The sequence below is a fragment of the Miniopterus natalensis genome, chromosome 2 (genome assembly GCF_054644295.1).
Source record: "Miniopterus natalensis isolate mMinNat1 chromosome 2, mMinNat1.hap1, whole genome shotgun sequence".
NCBI lineage: Eukaryota > Metazoa > Chordata > Mammalia > Chiroptera > Miniopteridae > Miniopterus > Miniopterus natalensis.
In genome coordinates this window covers 140,687,446-140,708,342 of record NC_142082.1, presented here as the reverse complement: position 1 = coordinate 140,708,342, position 20,897 = coordinate 140,687,446, and the positions used below count along the sequence as shown (strand labels likewise).

At 48.9% G+C, this 20,897-nt stretch overlaps 1 protein-coding gene across 1 annotated transcript; it reads left to right on the top strand.

The window, feature by feature from the left end:
- Positions 1–7,213: 7,213 nt before the first annotated feature.
- On the top strand, positions 7,214–19,119 carry LOC107528287 (keratin, type II cuticular Hb5-like). The gene is made up of 9 exons (XM_016201320.2): positions 7,214–7,679; positions 9,757–9,965; positions 11,408–11,468; positions 12,726–12,821; positions 13,501–13,665; positions 13,919–14,044; positions 15,720–15,940; positions 17,194–17,225; positions 17,937–19,119. Exons 1-9 carry the CDS (start codon positions 7,257–7,259, stop codon positions 18,086–18,088), a joined length of 1,485 nt encoding a protein of 494 aa, XP_016056806.2. The 5' UTR covers positions 7,214–7,256; the 3' UTR covers positions 18,089–19,119.
- The last annotated feature ends 1,778 nt before the right edge of the window (positions 19,120–20,897 follow it).

Sequence of the window (20,897 nt, the reverse complement as noted above, 5' to 3'; positions counted from 1 at the left end):
CCTCTGTGAGTGAGGGTTAGAGCACTGGCCCCGGGGCCGGGGCCACTGTGAGATGAAATGAGGGGTTACATGTGAAAGCGCACAGAAGGCTGAGAAGGCGCCCCCTCCCCCCGGGACAGGCACCTCCTGGGCCTTGGTTCTCCAACTTTCCATCTCCAGTTCTGCCTTCTGGCCTTGAACTCACAACACACTGAGGCCTATGTGCTGGATCTGATAAAATGTGGCACCTTCCGCCCTACTGGTGTGGCTCAGTGGTTGAACGTCAACCTATGAACCAAGAGGTCACCTGTTCAATTCATGGTCAGGGCTCATGCCGGAGTTTCGGGCTCGATCCCCATTAGGGGGGTGCAGGAGGCAGCCGATTGATGTTTCTCTCTCATCGATGTTTCTATCTCTCTATCCTTTTCCCTTCCTATCTCTCTAAAATCAATAAAGAACAACAACATATTTTTTAAAATGTGGCACCGTCACATACTCCCCAATTGTTTACTAAACCGCTACTATGTATTGCAGGGGTTGAGGAATTTAATACATCTCTGTCCTCAAGGAGCTGGCTGCTTAGTTGGGTAGATTTATAAACAGGCACAAGTTAAATAATAGATATAGTAACTTTTCAAGGCAGTTTATAACTGATTGTCAATTGACTGACAGTGCATCTTGTCTCAGAGTCTCAAGGCAGAGTTCCCTGTGAGCTGGTGCAGCCAAGGGAGGCTTTGTGGGGAAGGTCAGATTTGAGCTAGGCTTTGAAGGATGGAAAGGGCTTGGGAAAGGCAGAAGGGTGGAGGCAGTGCCAGGTGGAGAATAGCAGGAAAGCACAGGAATAGCCAAAGGGCAGTGGATGAGCTCTGGCGGAGGTTAGAGGGCGTGATGCCTGAAGGATGAGCTTCAGGCAGATTCCAGTGAAAACTGGGAACAAGACAAGGATAGAGAGATCCAAATAGGCCATTTAATATAAGGTAAATTTGGTATTTGATGAAGGTGGCAGTAAGAGAAGGGCCATTTATTCAGCTGGTGAGATTAGTGAAAATAGACTTACCATATGGGAAGTACAGAGCTGGACTCCAGTTTGTACCACATACCATGGGAGGCCTCAGCTGGAGGAAAGGCCTGGGCATGGAAGATAAAACCATAAGACAAACAAAGGGATATGTAAAAGAATATCCTCGTAACTTGGGTGGGAAGAGATTTCTTAAGTAAACCTTAAAAATCAAAACCACAAGGTAAAAAATTGATTGACATGACCACATAGAAATGAAGAATTCTAGTTCAATGGAAGGCTATAGAGAAAACATTAAGACAGTTGATAACCTGAAAAAAGCTTAATATCTACAATATATAAATAACTCCTACAGAAAAACAAGTAAAAGGCAGGAAACCAAGTGGAAAGCAAGCCAGAGCCTGCAGAGTTCCCCAAAGGGAGACACTAAACGGCTAACACATATATGGAAAGAGAATGACTCTCGCTACCCTAAGAAAATGCACTCTTTCTACATCAGAATGGTGGAGAGTTGGGAGGATGGGAACCCTCATGCATGGGGTGGGGTGGAAATGTGGGCTGGTGCAGGTGTTCTGCAGAGCAGCAGAGTATTATGCAGTGAATTTAGGCATGTGTAAGCCCTATGACCCAGCAACCCTGCTCCTGAGAGTTCTGCAAGGACATGACAATTCATCATGGCATTATGTGTAGTGGAGACAACCTAGATGACCAGAGATTGGACAGAGGTAAGAGATGATAAATGCATGTTATGGAAGCTAGAAACAACAAAGTCGATGTACATACAGACCAGACAACGTCGAGCTGGGTTAACAAATGTCAAAACCATACCATTTATCTAATTCAAACATACATATCCTGAAAGCACTGCTACTTACAGCACAGTAAAGAGCACATATTTGGGACAATGTCACATGTGTTACAGTGGGTGCCTTTGGCGAGAAGAGTGAGAGGAAGCATGGGAAATGAAGGGAAGAGATGAATGAAACAGAGAGCTGGAGACTGATGGGCTCAGCTTTCTGCTTAGGAGGCCCAAAAGGGAAACTGAACATAAAATAAAGAAAGTGGGAAGAGCTAGGAGATGACCTACAGGACTTTGGTGGTGCCAGCCTGAGGACTGGCTGAGGAGCCTTCAGACATCCTCTGAGCCTTTGGTGCCTGGGTAGATGTGTTTTAGAAGCAGATTTTTAAGAAGCTGAAACTGTCAAGTCATAGGATGGACCAGAAGAGGAGGGCCTGGTACACAGATCTGTCAGGAGGTTAAAATGCGTGTGGGGGTGGCGGCTGAAGCTTCCTGAGAGAGGATATACCATGGGGTGCTGAGAACTTGGAAGGAAGCCACTGGGAGAATAAAAAAGTCCAGGCTGACAAGAGCCAGGAAAGCCACACTTTGTGTCTACCAACTTGGGAAGGCTTCCTGGAGGAAGAGGGCTTTCGTCCATGACAGCATTAGGTGCCTTCTGCAGCCAGGCTAGGGTTCCCTCTAGTGGGAGCAGTGTGGCAGTCCAGGAGAGTCTTTTCTAAGGCACCTCTGTAGGAGAGCAGTGACTCAGCCCCTTGGGCTTCTCTGTGCTATAGGGCTTAGGGTTTTGGTCTGTGAAATGGGTTGCAGGTCATGTGGGTGTGATGCAACTGGATAAACTCCTGCAAGAAGACAGGAAAGGGGTAATTATAAGTGTTTGGGGCCAAGTTTTCTTCCTGTTTGTCTCCTGAAATTCCTCCTTCTCTGGCAAGCCTTCTGAGCTGCTTGAGTTGGGGAACTCTGGAGGACACTGTCCCACAGCATCCCTTCCAGGCAGCTAGCTGCCTCCCTGTCTCATGGACCAGGTTGACAGCCCTAGAAGTACACCTTAACTAGAGGCCCAAAGCTGAGTCCCCTGTAACTTCAGCCCACTGATTGTTCTCCACCTCTTTGAGCACCCCACAACATCAGTCCTGTCCCCCCAGCAGCCTCATTTAACACCTGTGGGTATAGCTGCCTCACACATCTCCTCCCACCCAAGATAGTCACCAAACCTCCTCTTCTTCAGGACTCCTTACAGGGCTGGGTCTCAGGGCCCCTGGTGCACTTGATGCCTGCTGGGTGCTCTCTTGGCCAGCAGTGTCCCTCCGGAAGCAGTTACGAGGCTCAGACCAGTCATTCTTCCTCCTGTGTGGTCTGAGCAGCAGAGGGCAAGGGTGGCCACAGCTCTGGACCCTGTGCTGCCTAAGAGAGCAGAAGCTCCTTGAGATAGAAAAATGAGCTGTCACTGCTGAGCACGGCTCAGACTATAGATTCATGAGTGAAACAAATGATGGTTTTTAAAGCTGCTAAGTTTCGGGTTGGTTTATTACATAGCCAAGTTAATAAACTGGATTCCATAATTTACAACCACTCTTGATCATTCCAGAATTTAAGAAGTTCTAACCTCATTGTAAAATTTCAGTTTTAAGCTCCGCTCAAACCTCTTCTCTTTCCCCACCCTTAAGCCACCTCTCTGTGGCTGGCTAGCCTGTTTCTGGTTCTGATGGCTCAGGTCAGTGGGGTGGGGTCTTTCATCACACACTCCCTTCTCCTTCTTTGAGATTTTCAAAACCTTGTTGCATCAGGGGAGGCACTGTGAAACAGGGCTCTGCCTACGTGGCACCTGGTGGGGGTGGCAGGTCCATGCTCCCTCCAAAGTTCGGTGTGGCCCCACAAGCTCAACATTCAAGGCTTGATTCCCATGAAGTCCCCCAACACTGGTGTTGCCTTGCAACATTTGGCCATATCTTGACCCCCGTGCTGCTGGGCACTTGCCAGGCTGTGAACCTGCCAGCTCAGCTTTCTTGCAGACCAGATTTGGGGCCTGTGACCATGAGAGGCAGTGGCCAGGTCCAATGTGTAGCTCTCTTAGAATTTGGGGGGACTAGCCATCAACCTGAGAATCATCATCTTGACTCCTTTCATCTCCTCCCACATCCAAAAAATGGACAAGCCCTTCTAATACCTCATGGTTGTTTCCACTTCTTCTCCATTTCTCTAACACTCTCTTAGCTCAGGCCCATGTTATTTCACATTTCATGTGATAGTTTGCTAACTGGATTTTCTGCCTTTTATTATGTTCCCACAGTCTGTTCTTCATCCCACTACTTAGTTGATCTGATCATACATCCAGTCTCTTTCTTCCCACTCATCCATCTATTCATTCATCACCATCCATCCCAATCCACCTGACTTTGTGTGTCACTATTAGAGGAAAACTCTCCACTGCTGATGGGACCAAGTCTATACTCCTGGAAGGGACACACTAGTCCTCGTGCCTTGGCCCTGCATATGTTTCCAACTTCATTTCTGATCGCTTTTCAGAAAACACCCTGTGCTCCACCCATGCTCAGTGAGCTGCTCTGACCCTGAATGGGGCATCCTTGCTCAGGCCTCTATACTTTTACTCCCTCTACCCCCTGGGTTTGGGAACTTGAGACTGGACTCAGGGCCCATTGCCTTTTAACTCTAGTCAGGTATTTTTGCATATGTCTATTATCACACTGTAGACCAGTGATTTTCAACCTTCTTCATCTCATGGCACACATAAATTACTAAAATTCTGTGGCACACCAAAAAATATATAAGTTTTGGCTGATCTGACAAAAAATAGGCATAATTTTGATTGATTTACAAAAGAAATAATGACAGTAATTACCTACCCTTTTGCTTCAAAGTGACTTTAAAAAAATCAGGTGCCTATACTTGTATATAAGGATTTCTGGTACCAAGATTTAACCAATGAGACACAACCTTATTATGTGGCATGACCAATAAAATGCAACTCTGTTGTATGACGTATATATTTATGGCTCGAGACAGGGCATTCACACTGGAGGGCTATTGTTGTGTTGACTGTTGTTAATTTGACAATCTAAGGGAAAAGAGGTCAGTGCCCCTGACTAAATATTCAGGTACTGCATGTTTTAAAAATTCTTACGGAGCACCCATTGAATATTGCTGCTGTAAGTGTTCGATTTTTCCACTGTGACTAGCAGGCTGTGAGCCACTTGAGGACAGGTTCTTGCCCATCTTGGTGTCTCCAGTATCTAGTGCAAGGCATCTCACTCAGACGCCTGATACGTAATTGTTGATTGAATGGATAGTGGATGAGGCCAGGCTAAGGACTCATGGACGAGGTGGGAGAGTGAGTATTCAGTGGCCACCACGCTGCCCTAAGCCTCAGAGCACCAGCTTGTGTGGCCATAATGGCCTTGCCAGACACATCCAGGTGCTCAGGAAAGGCTTGTGGCCAAAGAGGAATGCTGGGCAGGCGGCCCTGCTGGGTATGAACAGGGCTCACTGGCAGCTCACTGTCTGTTGACAGGGCTTCCCGCACTCCAGCCCTGGTGGTTTTCCAGCTGAGGAATCTGGCCAGGAACTGCCAACTTCCCTTCAGAAGCAGAGCACAGAAGGAGATTCACACTGAGATCTTCCCTTCTGGATTTTTATTTTGGGGAGACACCCTCATAATGTTGGTGATGTCAGTAAGAAATCCAATAATCCACTTGGAAAAGCAGGAGACAGTCGTAAGATGAGAGCTGGAGGTCAGGGCCATGATAGTGAGGTCGCATCTCTTCAATGCTCTGAAGGCGTTGGGCTCAGATAACATCTCATTTCAGAGGGACTGAAAGAACCTTATAGAAATGATGGGAATGATGGTCAGAAATGTGGGTACAAGCAGGCCCTGAGGTTGGAGAGATGGTGATCTCCTGATTGTCACACCTGGGAAGAGGGCACTTGGAAACGATAAACGGCTCACGCTCCTGGGGCAGCACTTGCTCCCTCTGGACCCATCCTTACACTCCCCCCATGGAGTATGTGTGATGTATATTTGTGTATGTATGGGGGGGGGGGCGGGGAGAGACCAGAAAGACTCTCCATTCTCTCTTGTTTCATTTGGCTCTTTTCTTACGCTCCCTTCCCAAGCCTATTTCCTGTAGAGGGGGCATTCTGGAAGATTCTTTCTTGTTTTTGTCTTGGTGCACAGAGATTCTCTGCAATGAGAGCTTCTCTCAGGCCTGGGGAGCCAATGCATCTATGAAATAGCAGGTGCTTTCCCCATTGGGTTGCATCTCCATCCTGCTCTTCCTGGGTGTGACAAGGAGGCCTCTGGGTGTGACAAGAGCAGCCCTGGTGGAGGGCCTTGGCTTTGCAAGGGATCCCAAGAACTGGGAAATTTCTCTGGTTGTCAAACTGGCACCCCTGCCTGGGGTCTCTCTGCTAAATCTCACCATCCTCTAAGACCTGCCTTAGGTCTTCCTCCTTCTTTGCGACCCTCTACGCCATGTGTGGCCTCCTCAGAAACCAAGAGCATTCCTCCTGCCTGCTGAGTCATCTTTCCTTCTCTTGCCATGGATCTTTCCTGCCCCTGTCTGGTCTCCCCATGAGACCCAGCTTCCTCAAGGGCAAACTCTGCTCACCCAGCTTGATTACCCTCAACATCTAAATTAGCTTCTCGTTCTGGTGGGACCTCAGCACTTCCTGGTGCATGAAGGCACCTCCTCCAGGCTCCTGGCACGTGGTGGAGGGTCAGCCAGTATTTGTGGACTAGATGAAGAACCTCTCCAGCTAGTGGCTACTCCCTCCTGTGTCTAGTCTATTCAATTCAAGCAGTGCTTCCTGAGGACCTACTCTGTGTTGGTTGCCATGAGGGATATAAAAGTAGGTAAGACCTGACTTCTGAATCCAGCGGGCAGAACCAACTGCAATGACTCTACTATAAGATGAAATGGAGTTCAGAACAACAGGGGAAGGCTTTTAGAGGCTCACTCCATACGTTTTCACCCTGGGAGGATGAACCAGGCATCCTTGCAGCCTTAGAAGGGGCATGGGATCTGCCCGGAAGTACTGCCGGTGGGACCTTGGTGGGACATGGGACCCTTCAAGTCTCAGGAATGTGCTGGCCCAGGCCTCCACTTGCCTGTATGAGATAATGAGCTGAGGGCTGGAGGGGAATTAGGGCTGAATAGATATGTCCAGGCCTGTGGGTTGAACAGGCCAGGGACAGGTTTATTGGGAGTCAGGGTCTCCTTGATGTGCTATTAAAGGTGGCAAGTTTCAGCTCTCCCTCTCCTTTTCCCCCTGGGGGTGATTCCCACGTTCATAAATGGAATTATTAACTTTCTCCTGCCTTTCATGTTGTCAGAGGCCTGTTGTCTGCCCTATAAAAGGCAGGAGCACTAACAGGTCTTCCGTGTGAGGCCTGGTCTCCTTCCCTTCCCTCCACTTCCCGTGGCACTGCCTGCGGAGCGAGGCATGGCGAGCCGGTCTTACCGCATCAGCTCCGGCTACCAGGCCAGGAATTTTAGCTCCTGCTCTGCCGTCATCCCCAAGCCCGGGGCTCACAGTTGTGCCAGTGCCATGGCTTACCGTGGAGGCAGCCCCGGGGGGCCAGGCTACAGGCGCCTCGGCGGCTTCGGCAGCCGGAGCCTGTGTGCAGTGGGATCCCCTCGGATCGCAGTGAGTTGCGCGCGCCCCTTACGCAGTGGGGGAAACTTCGGCTACAGAGCAGGGGGCCTTTGTGGGCCCAGCCCGCCCTGCATCACCACTGTGACAGTCAACGAGAGCCTGCTCGCGCCCCTCAACCTGGAGCTAGACCCCAACGCGCAGTGCTTGAAGCAGGAGGAGAAAGAGCAGATCAAGCATCTCAACAACAAGTTTGCTGCCTTCATCGACAAGGTGGGTCTGTGGGTGGCCCCTGGGGCTGCCCACGGCTTCTCGCCTCCTTCCAGCATCCTACCTTCAGGATGAGCTCCAGGCGTGCAAAGTGCACCGCTGTGGTGAGTTTATGCCTGCAGAGCAGGCAGGCCAGAGAGCTGCCCTCCCACCTCGGCCTGCATGGGGAGGCCCAAGGCAGGCCTTTGCCCATAAGCATGGGCCACTGAGAGCTGCTTTATACCAGCTTGTCCTCCTGGAAGTTTAGGGCTTGAGGGGAGATCCTAGTTTAGGGCTGGCAGCTGCATGGTGCCTGGTGAATGAAGCCAAGCTGAGAGGCATGCCGCCTACAGGCGCAGCTGCTGCCACTCACCTCCGGACACAGGCCCAGCATTACCAGAGCATCTGGTTCATCAAGGTCAGGGGAATCCAGGTTCTTGCCTGAAGTCACTCAATTATGAAATGTTGGCAACTAATCAGATTTTTGTAAAACAGTGTTCAGCCAAATAAAACATGCCTGTGGGCCAGATAGGGCCTGCGGGCTGCCAGTGTAATTTCCTGATGTGTCCCCACTACCTCAGTTTACAGTGAGGGTCAAGGAGAATGAGACGCAGTGTGGCTCGGTTGGGGGCTGAGTTAGGCAGTGAGAGATCTCCTAACTTCTGGTCCAGGGTTCTCCCTCCTGGGCTCCTTCACCCCAGAGTCAGAGTGAGGGAGAATCATGGTGGGTGCATGCTTTTTCTTTTTATGCTCGCCTGAGGCACGAGGATATTTTTCCATTGATTTTTAGAGAGAGTGGAAGGGAGGGGGGAGGGGGAGAGAAAGAGAGGAGAGAGAGAAAGATTAATGTGAGACAGACACATCAATTGGTTGCCTCCTGCATGTGCCCTGATGGGGGACGAGGATTGAACCTGCAACCCAGGTATGTGCCCTTGACTGGGAATCAAACCCCAAACCCTCCAGTATGTAGGCTGATGCTCTAACAACTTAGCCATGCCAGCAGGGGCAGCGGGTGCATTTTTAAATCACTGCCATAAAATTGCCCATAAACTTAGCAGCTTAAAACAACACAAATTTGGCCCGGCCAGACGTGGCTCAGTGGTTGAGCATCAACCTAGGATCCAGGAGATCACGGTTCCATTCCCAATCAGGGCACATGCTCTGGTTGTGGGCTCAATCCCCAGTAGGGGGCGCGCAAGAGGCAACCGACCAATGACTCATCACTGATTTTTTTTTTCTCTCTCTCCTTCTCCCTTTCTCTCTCTGAAATCAATAAAGACATATTTTAAACCCCCCCCCCCAAATTTGTCTCAGGAGGCTGAAACCAGCTGTCAGGAGGGCTGCATTTTTTTCTGGAGGCCCCAGGGGGTGCCCGCTTCCAGGGACATTCAAGTTTCTGGCAGAACTGGGTTCCATGAGATTATAGGACTGAAGTCTCGGTTCCCTTGCTGGCTGATTGATGGGGGTGGGGCGGGGAGGTGGGGCAGTGTGCTCAGTTTCTGGAGGCTGCCCATATTCCTTGACTCATAGCCCCTTCTCATCTTCAAAGCTGGTGATAGTGTTGAGTGTTTCTCGCTTCTCATGTTTGAAATCTCTCCTCTGTCTCCTTCTTCTGGACAGCTCTCTCACTCTTCTGCCTTCCTCTCCCACTTCGAACTGCCATTGCTGTGGGGCCCACCTGGGTAATTTAGGATAATCTCCTGATCTTCAGTCCATCCCCTTAATTCCATCTGCAGGGCCCCTCTTGCCATGTAACGCAACATATTCACAGGCTCCAGGGATTAAGGCATGGTCATCTTTCAGGGACCACTTTTGACCTACCACACATGGTCTTCGGTATTTTTTCAGGATTAGATGTTATTTGGTTCTGTGCAGAATAAACAAATCACAAATAAATTGTGTGGGAGATGCGGATGATGTGAGGGGAAGTTACTTGGGGAACAACTGTGAACCATATTTTCAGACTGTAAATGATTTGGTCTTTGGGTAAGTGAAATGGCTGCAGGTCAGGGGACATCCTGAAGGGCAGAGAGAGTTCTGGGGAACCTCTCTGCATCCCCTAGACTCCCCCTTGAGTCTCTTTTCCCATCCTTGGGTGCAGGTGCGCTTCTTGGAGCAGCAGAACAAGCTGCTGGAGACCAAGTGGCAGTTCTACCAGGACCGCAAGTGCTGCGAGAGCAACCTGGAGCCACTGTTCAGTGGCTACAAGGAGACGAGGAGGCGGGAGGCGGAGCGCGTGGAGGCCGACAGCGGGAGGCTGGCCTCAGAGCTCAACCACGTGCAGGAGGTGCTGGAGGGCTTCAAGAAGAGGTGAGCATGACAGGGCCGGGGGTGGTTATAGAAGTGGGGTAGGTCTTGGCTGAGTCTCTCCTGGAGGCAGACATGGTTGAAGGTCAGGGTCATTCTAGGCTAATCAGGTGGTTCACTTTATCTGTCTGCTCTGTCTTGTCTGGGATCCCGGCTCTTGCAGCTCATCCTGGGGACTGGGCAATGATATGGAGAGAAGGGGTGCTCCCACCTGGGGAGGGGTGGGGCATATGTCCAGAGCACAGACTGATCCAGAGATGGAGACAAAGCAAATGAAACAGGAGGACCGAGATCAATAGGGCTGGAAAGCAGAACGTGGGAGCAGTCAGCACCAGGACAGGTAGAAAGGAAAGATCCTGGGAGAGAATTCTTGAAAACGATAGGGCCGACGTCATTACAGATATCCGATGAAATGAATACTTCTTTTACTTATGCTGCAGATAAATCATCAGGCTTTTGTTCTGCAAGCCTCTACAATTCAAGGGTCCATGTAAATCTTTTATTGTAACCTGACTTCTTTAGCTTGGCTGCTATCTAGTTTTACTCACTGGATCACTTAACTTGCCTCACTTTATCTGGTAAACACAGGAAGACTAAAGGGTGATTTTCTCATAATCAGGTCTGGTAGTTCTAGTTGGAAGTAATTGGAATTCTGGTCTTGGAAGGTCAGGTTTTACCATCCAGATGGATCCAGCAATGGGCCTTCACTTCCCTTGGTGGGAGGGGGAGGGGGGATGTGAATGCAGACACAATTCTGTTTGCAGGTGTCAGTCTGTCTCCCACATTGGAGTGTGAGGGCCAGTAATCACAGAGCTCAGAATTTACAGCTTCCCAAATTACCCTGTAATTACAAAGTTGTGAAAACCGTGCTCTGGGAACTCTGGTCTCCCTTGTCGACTGGGGCAAGGCTGCTCCAGGGATGAGACCTCAGGGACAAGAGTAAAAGAACAACAGACTGCTGGAGGAGGGCTGTGGAAGTGCCCCCAGCAGCCTGGGCAGAGTGGGTTGCTTCCAGTGTCTCAAGTCCTTGGATGCTGGGAGGAAGAACGACATGGGGATGGCTTCCTGGAACTTTATGTTTTGTACAATTTTGGGGTTGTAGGGCTCCTTGGAGCAAATATCTTTCATTCATCCCACAAACTTACTGAGTGCCTTACTGCATACCAGACCATTTCACCCAAGTTGTAGAGAGAGTAAGTGACTTGCCTGAGGTTTTGCAGGGAGGGACTTCATTTCCAAACTTGGACCAGAAACTAGAGACTTAGACTCCATGTTCAGTGTCATTTGGTGAGTTCTTTGTGGCTGGGAAATAGAAGTTTAGGGAGACCAAACCTCTTCTCCCATGGAACACAAAAAGTCAAGGGCAGAACCAGGGAGTCTTGAAAGCCTAGGGTCACTAGCCAGCCTGCAGCTTGCAGCCTCAGCCCTGTGCCCTCTCCCCTCAGGTATGAAGAAGAGGTGGTCCTCAGGGCCACAGCTGAGAACGAGTTCGTGGTGCTGAAGAAGGTGAGTGACTTTGTACATGGCAAGCAGTGAGCTCTTGAGTGCTGAATGTTTCTGAGACTGGGGGTCTTGCCAAGGTCATGCCAGTCCTGTTGGGGTGGCAGGGCACTCAGGTCCCCTGACAAATGGAGGTTGGTCTGGCTTCGGAAGCCTCTTGGCTCCTACGCAGGAACACAGACTGTGCTGGCGAGGCTTCTTAAAAAGAAAAACTCATTATATTGCTGTTTGACTTTTTGTCAATTCCCTGATGAGCTGAAATGGTCACTTTGAAATCTATTTCACTCTCATGTGGACATTGCCTCCCAGTTGGTTCTCAGCTTGCTAGTGCTTTTGTGAGCTGTGGCAATTGCAGATGATGAAAAAGCCAGAAGGAAAAATGGCTAATGGTTTCCCTTTGGTTTCACATCAATGAGTTGAAGTGTATACTTACACAGTTTCACAAATAACATGCTTACCAGCCATCTTATTTATGAGTAATCACAGAATGGAGAGAGGGCTGGTCAAAATCTGCCAATAGAGGTGTGACCTTGGTCTCAGGCAGGAAGGTCAGCTACCTGGGTGTCGGAAGTTGCCTGACCTGGGAGCCAAGGATGACCTACTGGGGAGGTGCACCTATGGCTCTGTGGCCACCTCGTGGCCATGCTCCATGGGCCAGTTCAGCTTAGTGACAGCAGCCTAGGGTTTTGTTTGGTTGGTTGGTTTTGTTTTCTTGTTGTTGTTGTTTTTTTCAGAGAGAGGAAGGGAGAAAGAGAGAGAGAGATAGAAACATCAATGATGAGAGAGTCATTGATCAGCTGCCTCCTGCACACCCCCTGCTGGGGATTGACCCCGCAACCAGGGCACGTGCCCTGACAAGGAATCAAACTGCGATCTCTTGGATCATAGGTTGATGCTCAACTGCTAAGCCACGCCAGCTGGGAAAGGGGTTTTGGGTTTTGATCTTAGGCTATCTACTTCATCAAATTCCCCAATTCTGGAGGAAATAAAAAAAATTCTGTAGGAGGTCAGACTTCTCTTCACTTTCTATCCCTTGTGGTCTCACTGATGTTTCTGTGACGGGGGAGGAGGGGAGGTAATGGCAGTGGCAGATAACAAAGGTCCTGTCCCTACTAGCGGGGCTCTGAAGGTGACTTATAATTGCAGGTTGGATGAGCAGGGCCAGGGGGTGGGCCAGGAGGTTGTGCCAGGGCCCACTGTAGCATGTAGTGTCCAGGGACACTGAATGACCTGTGTCCCACCCTCTCCTGTCTTCTCCACCAGGACATAGACAGCGCCTACCTGCGCAAGGCAGACCTGGAGGCCAATGTGGAGGCGCTGAAGGAGGAGATGCACTTCCTGCAGGCCCTCTATGAGGAGGTGAGTCTCCCAGTCTCTGAAAGAGCAACTGAGAAAGGAGACAGAGGAGGGTTTTCCCGGGGTGTGGCCTGTCCTGGTTCCTTGGTTCTGGGGAAAGTTGTCCATTCTTTACTCATCTAGAATCTCAACCCCCTTCCCTTTTGTGACTGAAGGAGATTTTCTCTTGTCTAGGCCTCCTTTCAAAATGATAATGGATGATAGCCTTCCTTTAAAATGATTTGAAAGACTATTAATTCATTGCCTGTCTACGCAACACAACATGAAGTAGAGATTTGATAAAAGAGTTCTGTAGATATAATAATAGTTATAGTGTGAAAACTCAATTAGAAAACCCAGGACTCTAAATCTGGCCATTATCTGGTTGGCTGGATTTATACCCATAGCTACAGCTGATCTGGAGAGTTTAGGATCGGGTGTAGTAATCCAGTTTGTCCTTAACCATAGAAACCTGCCTCTGTTGATCCCAGCATTAATGGAACCCCCTTACTCGTTGCCTTGAGGCCATGGTCCAAACTCCAGCCTTTTCTTTTTAAAGCTATGTGTAAAAATTTCCTGACTTGCTAGTAGTTTTCTAATTTATTTCCTAAAAGTTTCAGAGCTGGGACTGTTTTTGATTACTTGGAAGACAGGAATCAGAAGGGGGTTTGGAGCTGAGGGCCCTGGCTGTTGTCTCCTATAGGAAATCTACGTCCTTCAGTCACAAATCTCTGATACCTCGGTGGTGGTCAAGATGGACAACAGTCGGGAGCTCAACATGGACTCGGTTGTGGCCGAGATCAAGGCTCAGTATGACGATGTGGCCAGCCGCAGCCGAGCCGAGGCTGAGTCCTGGTACCAAACCAAGGTAACTGGAGGACTAGGCTGCCCTGCTGGGCAGGAAGGGTAGCCATGAACCTGGAGCTTCCCTGCGAAATGCACCCAGGCATTCAGCAGGGCTGCAGCTGAGGTTCCAGGTTCAGAGCTGGGGAAGGAGGTGGGCTATTGCAGAACGGTAGGCTGGCTGATCTGGGCTGGGTGGGATCAGTGACCTCCCAGCACACCCTCCAGCCACCTGGTGATCACTGGTAGTTTCCCCATGTTTGTCTCCCAATCTGCAGTGTGAGGAGATGAAGGCCACAGTGACTCAGCAGGGCGAGAACCTCCGAAGAACCAAGGATGAGCTCAATGACCTGAACCGCATGATCCAGAGGCTGACAGCGGAGGTGGAGAATGCCAAGCAGCAGGTGAGGGGACACTGAGAACCACTTGGCTCACCTGCTGCTTCTGATCGCTTTCTGCTTTCCTTCTACCTTGAGGAGCTCCTGCTATCTTTGGAGAGGCTTAAATTTTAACCACCTGCCTCTGAAGGACCAACAGTGCACAAAACATTTTAGGCAGAGGACTGGTGTATCTATTAAATGCATATCCTTATTGTCCCTGTTTTATACATTTATTTACATATATACACTGTATACTTTAAAATATATTTGCATAAATGTTTTAGTGTTTTAAACTTACATAATGGCATTATGCCATAAATCTCATTTTAATTCTTCCTTTTGCCAGTTGACACTATGCCTTTGAAATGCATGCACACTCCTAGAAATGATCTGCTTCATTATATTTGGTGTATGAAATTCTACAATATTCATAAACCATAGTTTCCTCTTCATTTCCCTGTTGATGATATTTAGTTTGCCTCCAAGTCTTTGTTACTTCAGCCAGTTGTATCATGAACATTTTTTATACACATCTCCATTTGCACCTACTTGAGAAATGTTTGAAGGTATAAAGCAAGAAGTGGAATTGTTGAGTTGTAAGATGATCACTTATTTACTTTCCATAAGTACCTGCAGAGTGCGATGCGGATGTACACGCCCACTGCTGGCACAAGAGGGCTTCTGATCCAGCTCACGCTATTGTCAGACTTTTGAATTCTTGTGGATCTAGTGTAAACCAGAATCTAATTGGTATTTAAATTTTAATTATTTTTGGTAAATACCCAGAAGTGGAATTGCTGGATCATATGGTAGTTCTATTTTTAATTTCTTGAGGAACCTCCATACTATTTTTATAGCAGCTGTACCATTTTGCATTCCCACCAACAGTGTGCAAGGGGTTCCAATTTCTCCACATCCTCACTAACATCTGTCTTGTTTTTTTAATAATAGCCATCCTGACAGGTGTGAGGTGGTCCTCATTATAGTTTTGATTTGCATTTCCATGATGATCAGTGCTATTGTGCATTTTTTGATATATCTGAAGGCCAGTTATGTCTTTGGAGAAATGTCTATTCAAGTCCATGACCCATTTTTATTAGGGAGTTATCAGATTTTTTTTGGTTTTTGTCTTTGTTTTGTGTGTTGAGTTGTAGGAGTTCCTTCTGCTTTCTTAGGTGGGGCTGAGAGAGAAGCTGTAGTTAGTGTGCTGGGCATTGTAGTTAGCATGCTGATCTCAAAGAATAAGACCCCGTGCAGTGGTCTTTGAAAACCTGGAGTTGGCACTAACTAATTGGGTAGCTTAGGGCAGGTCCAGCTCAGTTTCCTCATTTGCATAATGGGATAACCAGGTTCATTCTGAGAGCTGACGGAGTAGATTGAAGGTCAAATAAGGTAACAACTGTGAAAGTGCCCTGTAAACTAATGATAGTAAACAAATAGAAGATAATATCACCAATTATTATCAGTCGTGTTTCACTGCTAACATTTCCTCCCACTAATGGCTCTCCATGGACTTGAGTTTTACAGTAAAGCGGTACAAAAATAAAGAAAGCCCCAAATGGCTGTCATTTCCCTGCCTAGTTCATTTAGAAGTTGACCATTGAAAATGGAGGCAAAATAGGATGATCAAAGTGTGGGAGACCCACCAGGACTCCCCAGCCTGCACCCGTCTCAAACGCCTTCCCTTGTCTCCTCCCAGCGCCGCAAGCTGGAGGCCGCCGTGGCGCAGGCGGAGCAGCAGGGCGAGGCGGCCGTCAGTGATGCCCGCTGTAAGCTGGCCGGCCTGGAGGAGGCCCTGCAGAAGGCCAAGCAGGACATGGCCTGCCTGCTCAAGGAGTACCAGGAGCTCATGAACTCCAAGCTGGGCCTGGACGTGGAGATCGCCACTTACCGCAAACTGCTGGAGGGCGAGGAGAGCCGGTGAGGATGGGGCTCGGGTCATTTCACATCCCTGCTCGGGCTGGAAGAGTGCCTCACTGGACTACAATCCTCCAGGCAGAGAACATTCAACTGGGAAATACTCTAGAGATCATGGGGTCCGCCCACCTCCCCATTTTTAAGATAGAAAAACTGAGGCCCTGAATGGGGAATGGTCTGGTTCAAGACTACAGCTAGTTAGTGGCTAAGCTAAAATGATACCAGCCTCCTGCTTAGCACTCCTGTGACCTTTTCCCCTCCTACACTGCCCCTTCCCCCAGCTCTACCTAAAACTCAAGATATTTCTGCAATCACATCTCAGTGGGTTGTAAAAACTGCAGCCATTCAGAAAACTTGTTAAAGGCCATTTGAGTGGTGGTGCATGGGCCTATAGCCTTGAGGTGACCACATCGTTATTGCCTCCTAGCTGGACCCTACTGGGGGGAGCAGGCTACACTGAGAAGTAGAGTATACAAGGTTAAGATCACAGGCTGTGAGCCAGATCTCCTGAGTTCAAACCCCAGCTCTACCACTTACTAGCTATGAAGCCCAATGCCTCAGTGTCCGCCTCTGTAAAACAGGTAACCATAAAATGCACCACTTAAGGCTGTTGCACAGATTAAATTAGTTAATGGAACATAGTAAGCACCCGTAGTATCTGGTTATTATCAGAATAAGAATATCTCCATCCAGGGTAGCCAGGTGGGGCTGCTCCCATGCAGCGGCTCCTTATTAACATGACTAGTGTTAGAAACCTGACATGAGTGGCACCCAAGGCAGTTGGCCATGCTGCTGGATTTGCACCATGCTTGACTGAAGCAGGTAAACATTTCTGTCCATCTCCTCGGGACTTTGGGTGAAGCCACAAGAGCTATCTCCTCCTTTGCACCTTTAATCCAACCCACTCACCAGCATTCTGTGAAGCACTCAGCATTTGCACAGTGAAACTTTCATTATGATAATAATCATTAGTGTATTAATAACTCAGTCATATAATGAATAATGCACTATCCCCAATACATGAGATTTTAAAAGGTGGTTTAGTGTATTCTGCTTTGCATATTGTGGCCATTGACCTTTTACAGACCTCTCTTTTAGGGATCCCAGGGGGCGGTGCCAACACTGATGCTGTCTGCCGTGGGTGGACAGCATGCCCCCAGCCCCTCATCTCCTCTCCCCTGATTCAGGATGGAGAATAGGCCTGCTGCAAGGCAGGGAGCTCGGTTCTAATGCTCACTCTCTCCTCTCCCCTACAGGCTGTGTGAAGGCATGGGCTCAGTCAATATCTGTAAGTTGGGGTGTGGGGGGGTGGGAATGGTTCTTTTGGGTGTCAATAGTATTAATGTTGGGTTTCATCTAAATAGTGACTGAAGCTCTGTCTGTGGGACACTGGGTAGGATGGTAGTAGCTGAGGTCTCTGGGATCTGGACAAATTGATAGTCCAAAATATTTGACCCCTACATGGATCCATCTAGAACATCTGAGAAGCCTAGGCTAATGAATGTGACAAGTTCTGCCCCACAATTGGTTCTGCAAAAATAGCCTAAGTCTTCAATTATACACAGAATTCTCCTCACGTGGTACAATGTTTTAATAAGAAGAAACACTAGATGTCTATTCTGATCATTTGGGGCCACTGCAGACAAATCTCAAATCTTTCTGTTTAATAATTCATTGTGTTCACAGAACCTAGGCTAGGTGTCTATCTGTTCCCCTCATCTTTCCAACAACCATATTTCTAGATGATTCCTCCACTGTGATCCATCAGTTTTTGCTCAAAGATAGAAAAAATGCATCTCAACATTAGTCTGGTTCAGACAGAGTTAGGTGCCCAGTTTACTCACCAAACTCCTTCAAGAAGCAAATAGCAGTGGGTTTAAAAAATTCATGTTGTTGGTCCTTTGGAGAGTGGAGAGTTAACGTTATTGGTTCCAAAAAATTCTGTGTCACATCATGTCTGGGATAAGAGAGAATTCTGACCCGGTGTCTCCATCCACAGGTGTGAGCCGTTCCCAGGGCGGTGTGGTCTGTGGGGACCTCAGTTCCACCATCCCTTGTGGTCCAGGGGGCATGGCCATCAGCAGCAGTGCCCTCTGCTCCCCCTCTGTAGCAGGGGCCTGCTCCAGCGCAAGATCTGTGCGGTTTGCATAGTAGGGGTGGGGGTTGGGGGTTGGGACTCTGGATGGATGAAGTCTCATAGGGGTAAGGGTAGGGACCAGGAGGAGGAAAGCTTTTCTCTTTCAGGCCCAAATGTCAGTTTAGTAATTTCCCCTTACTGGGAACCCAGACTGACTCTCCAGTTTCCTTCTTATCAAAGTTGTGATTTACTCTGAGTGCAAACCCTGGATTTGGCATTATTGCCACTTTCATTGATTCCTTCCCCCTTGTGGTCCTGGAAAGGGATTTAAAGGCTTTTTTTTATGTAAAATGCTAAGTCTCTTTTGCCCACCTAACTTCAGGTTAGCCATTTCCCAAGTACTGACTGTGTGCCAGGCTCTCTGGGAAGGGAGCCAGGGGGAGGGGTGGCAGCGTGCTGGCAGCCTCTGGGCTTTGCCCTTGATGAGGGGCAGTGCATGTCACCTCAGGGTTGAGGGGGCCTGTGGGGCAAGTTCAGCTGCGGCTCTGGGAGGCCCCTCACTTGATCTGAGAGATTGTAGGTTCCTAGAGTGTCCCCCAACTATTCATATGTCAGGATGGAAGGACTGGCGGAGGCTAATTGGCTGAGATTTTTATTGTTGGTGGTTTGGAATTTTATTGTATTTGGGTGATTTTTTTAACATGTGTGATTAAATGTGGAAGGCTAAAGGCTTCCTCCCGGTAACCAAGTTGATGTCTGTAATTGTCCTCCCACCTGCCCTCATTCCTGACTGTTTTAGAGCTTCTCCAAGTGTGGTCCCCAGACCAGAGCCTGCAGCAGGGGCCTGGGGGGCATAGAAAAACCTTCGAGTTCTTCTCCCTGGCAGTGCAGTCCTCCCGATGCCTCTAGAATGTGTCCCCAGGACCACATTGGTCCTCTTGGACCTTGAGAGGACCAGATTTTTTAGTTTAGTGGTCCCCTAGCCTCTGCTTCCTGGACCCAGAGGGTCTGCATTCTGGGCACATCATGGTCTGGATCCCACCAAGGGGTAAAATCAGGTTCAAAGGACTTCCAGGCCTTCTGCGAGGAGGGGAGGGGGTCCCACCGGGCACCTGCTGCCCCAGGAGGGGCTGTGGGGGAGGATAGGGGAGGGTGCGCCTCTTCTTTCTCATGGTGCCCCTGGAAGACGCATATACGCATATGTGTGCCTCTGGTGTTTTCTCCAATTTTTAATACAAAAGCTCATCCTCTGAGTGCAGCTTCCACCCTGCTCCATTCCCTGGCTACTCACCTCTCGCCACCATTGTGCAACAGCACCAAGGGAACAAGAGTGAGCATGTTGGGGGACCCCTTTATTTTTGAACAAAGCAGAAATAGGCAGGGACTTCTGGGGGCATAAAGGGTCTGGTGAGGGGGGCAGGAAAGTGGTGTGAGGTAGTTGTGGACTAAGCCTCGCCCACTGCAGGTCCCCCCACCCAAAGAGAGCAGAACTTAGTGCAGGCCCTCGATGCTTTAATTTCCAGTGAACAGATCACTCAATTCCGTCTCCTCTTAATGTCCACATTCCCGAGAGTGACAGTGGTGTGAATATTTCCTGTGCCCATGTGCACTGCAAAGTGATTTCCTTGATCATGTGGTTAATTCGCGTTTCTCGCTATGCTTGGCTCAGGTGAGTAATGACATCAACCTGTGTTTCCTGAGATCCCAAAGACTGAAGCAGGGGCCTGATGGAGGCACTGGGGCTGGGAGCAGGAGCCGGCCTGGGAGTGGGTGTTGGTGACAGTGGTCCAAAGTGGAGGAAACTTGAGATTTGGTGAGGAGTGCTTGTGGCCTCAGAGAGAAAGGAAGACACCGAAGCCCAAGCCTCGCTGTTTTTGAAAGGATGATATTATAGACTTCTTCAGCCTTCTGAGACCCTGTGTACTTTTGGGGAGCATTGAATATTGGAATAAAAGTAGAAAGCAGACAGAAGGTCTGATTTTTCTCTGATGGAATCTTAGCTTGTTCTGTGGAGTTTCAAAGGAAAGGGCAGCCCAGGAAAGAGTTCCCTGAACTCTTGATTCCAGGGAAAAGTCAGAACTCGGCCTCTCCTTTAATTTTGTATTTTTCTAATAAAACTTTAGCTCTTGGTTACCTCTGAATTGCACTCTTTGCTTTCCACGGGGAATAGCTTCTTTATCAGGAGAGGGCTGTGGGAGCCCCAGAATCCTTTGAACCAGAAGAGTTTACGTTGCATTTTGCTGTTGGCTACAAGGACCGCTGCAGGAGAAGTTTCATCTTCAAACCAATGGCACCTCTGGCTGACTGACCAGTTGACTGGTCTTTGCACACAAAGCATGGAAACTTATTAAAATCTTATTAATATCTCTAAGCTCCTGGTGGTTTGACTTTTTAATGCATGGTGCCATTTTAGTTATGCTTGGCCCAGACCTATGGTAACATCGAGGTGTTTTCCCCAAGCACAGATTTACTCTAGCAACCCAGAACCACAGGGGGTCACAGGGCTGGAAAGGGCTCATCTCACAGGTACCCAGGCTGATGACCAGAGCATGGAGGCCACTTCTTGCCCAAGGTGTCCCTGAGACATGACAGAGTTAATGTTCAACTTTTGATCTCCTGACTTCTCAGCCCCTGAGATTTATCCTTTCCTGTGGATGAATGAGGTGCCCTAAGCGAAGTGGTGGCCTATTGTGACTATGACCATGTCCTCAAGGCCCAGACAGGTGGGAGACAGGAGAGGAGCAGGCAAAAAACTTGGAGAAAGCCAGCCTGGTGCCAGCTGGCAAACCTCAAACAGCAGCAGCCTGAGCACTTGGAAGAGGCTACTGTCTCCAGTGGAGTTGCAACCCTTTGGGCCTGAAGTAAGGTTTCATCAGAATGCAC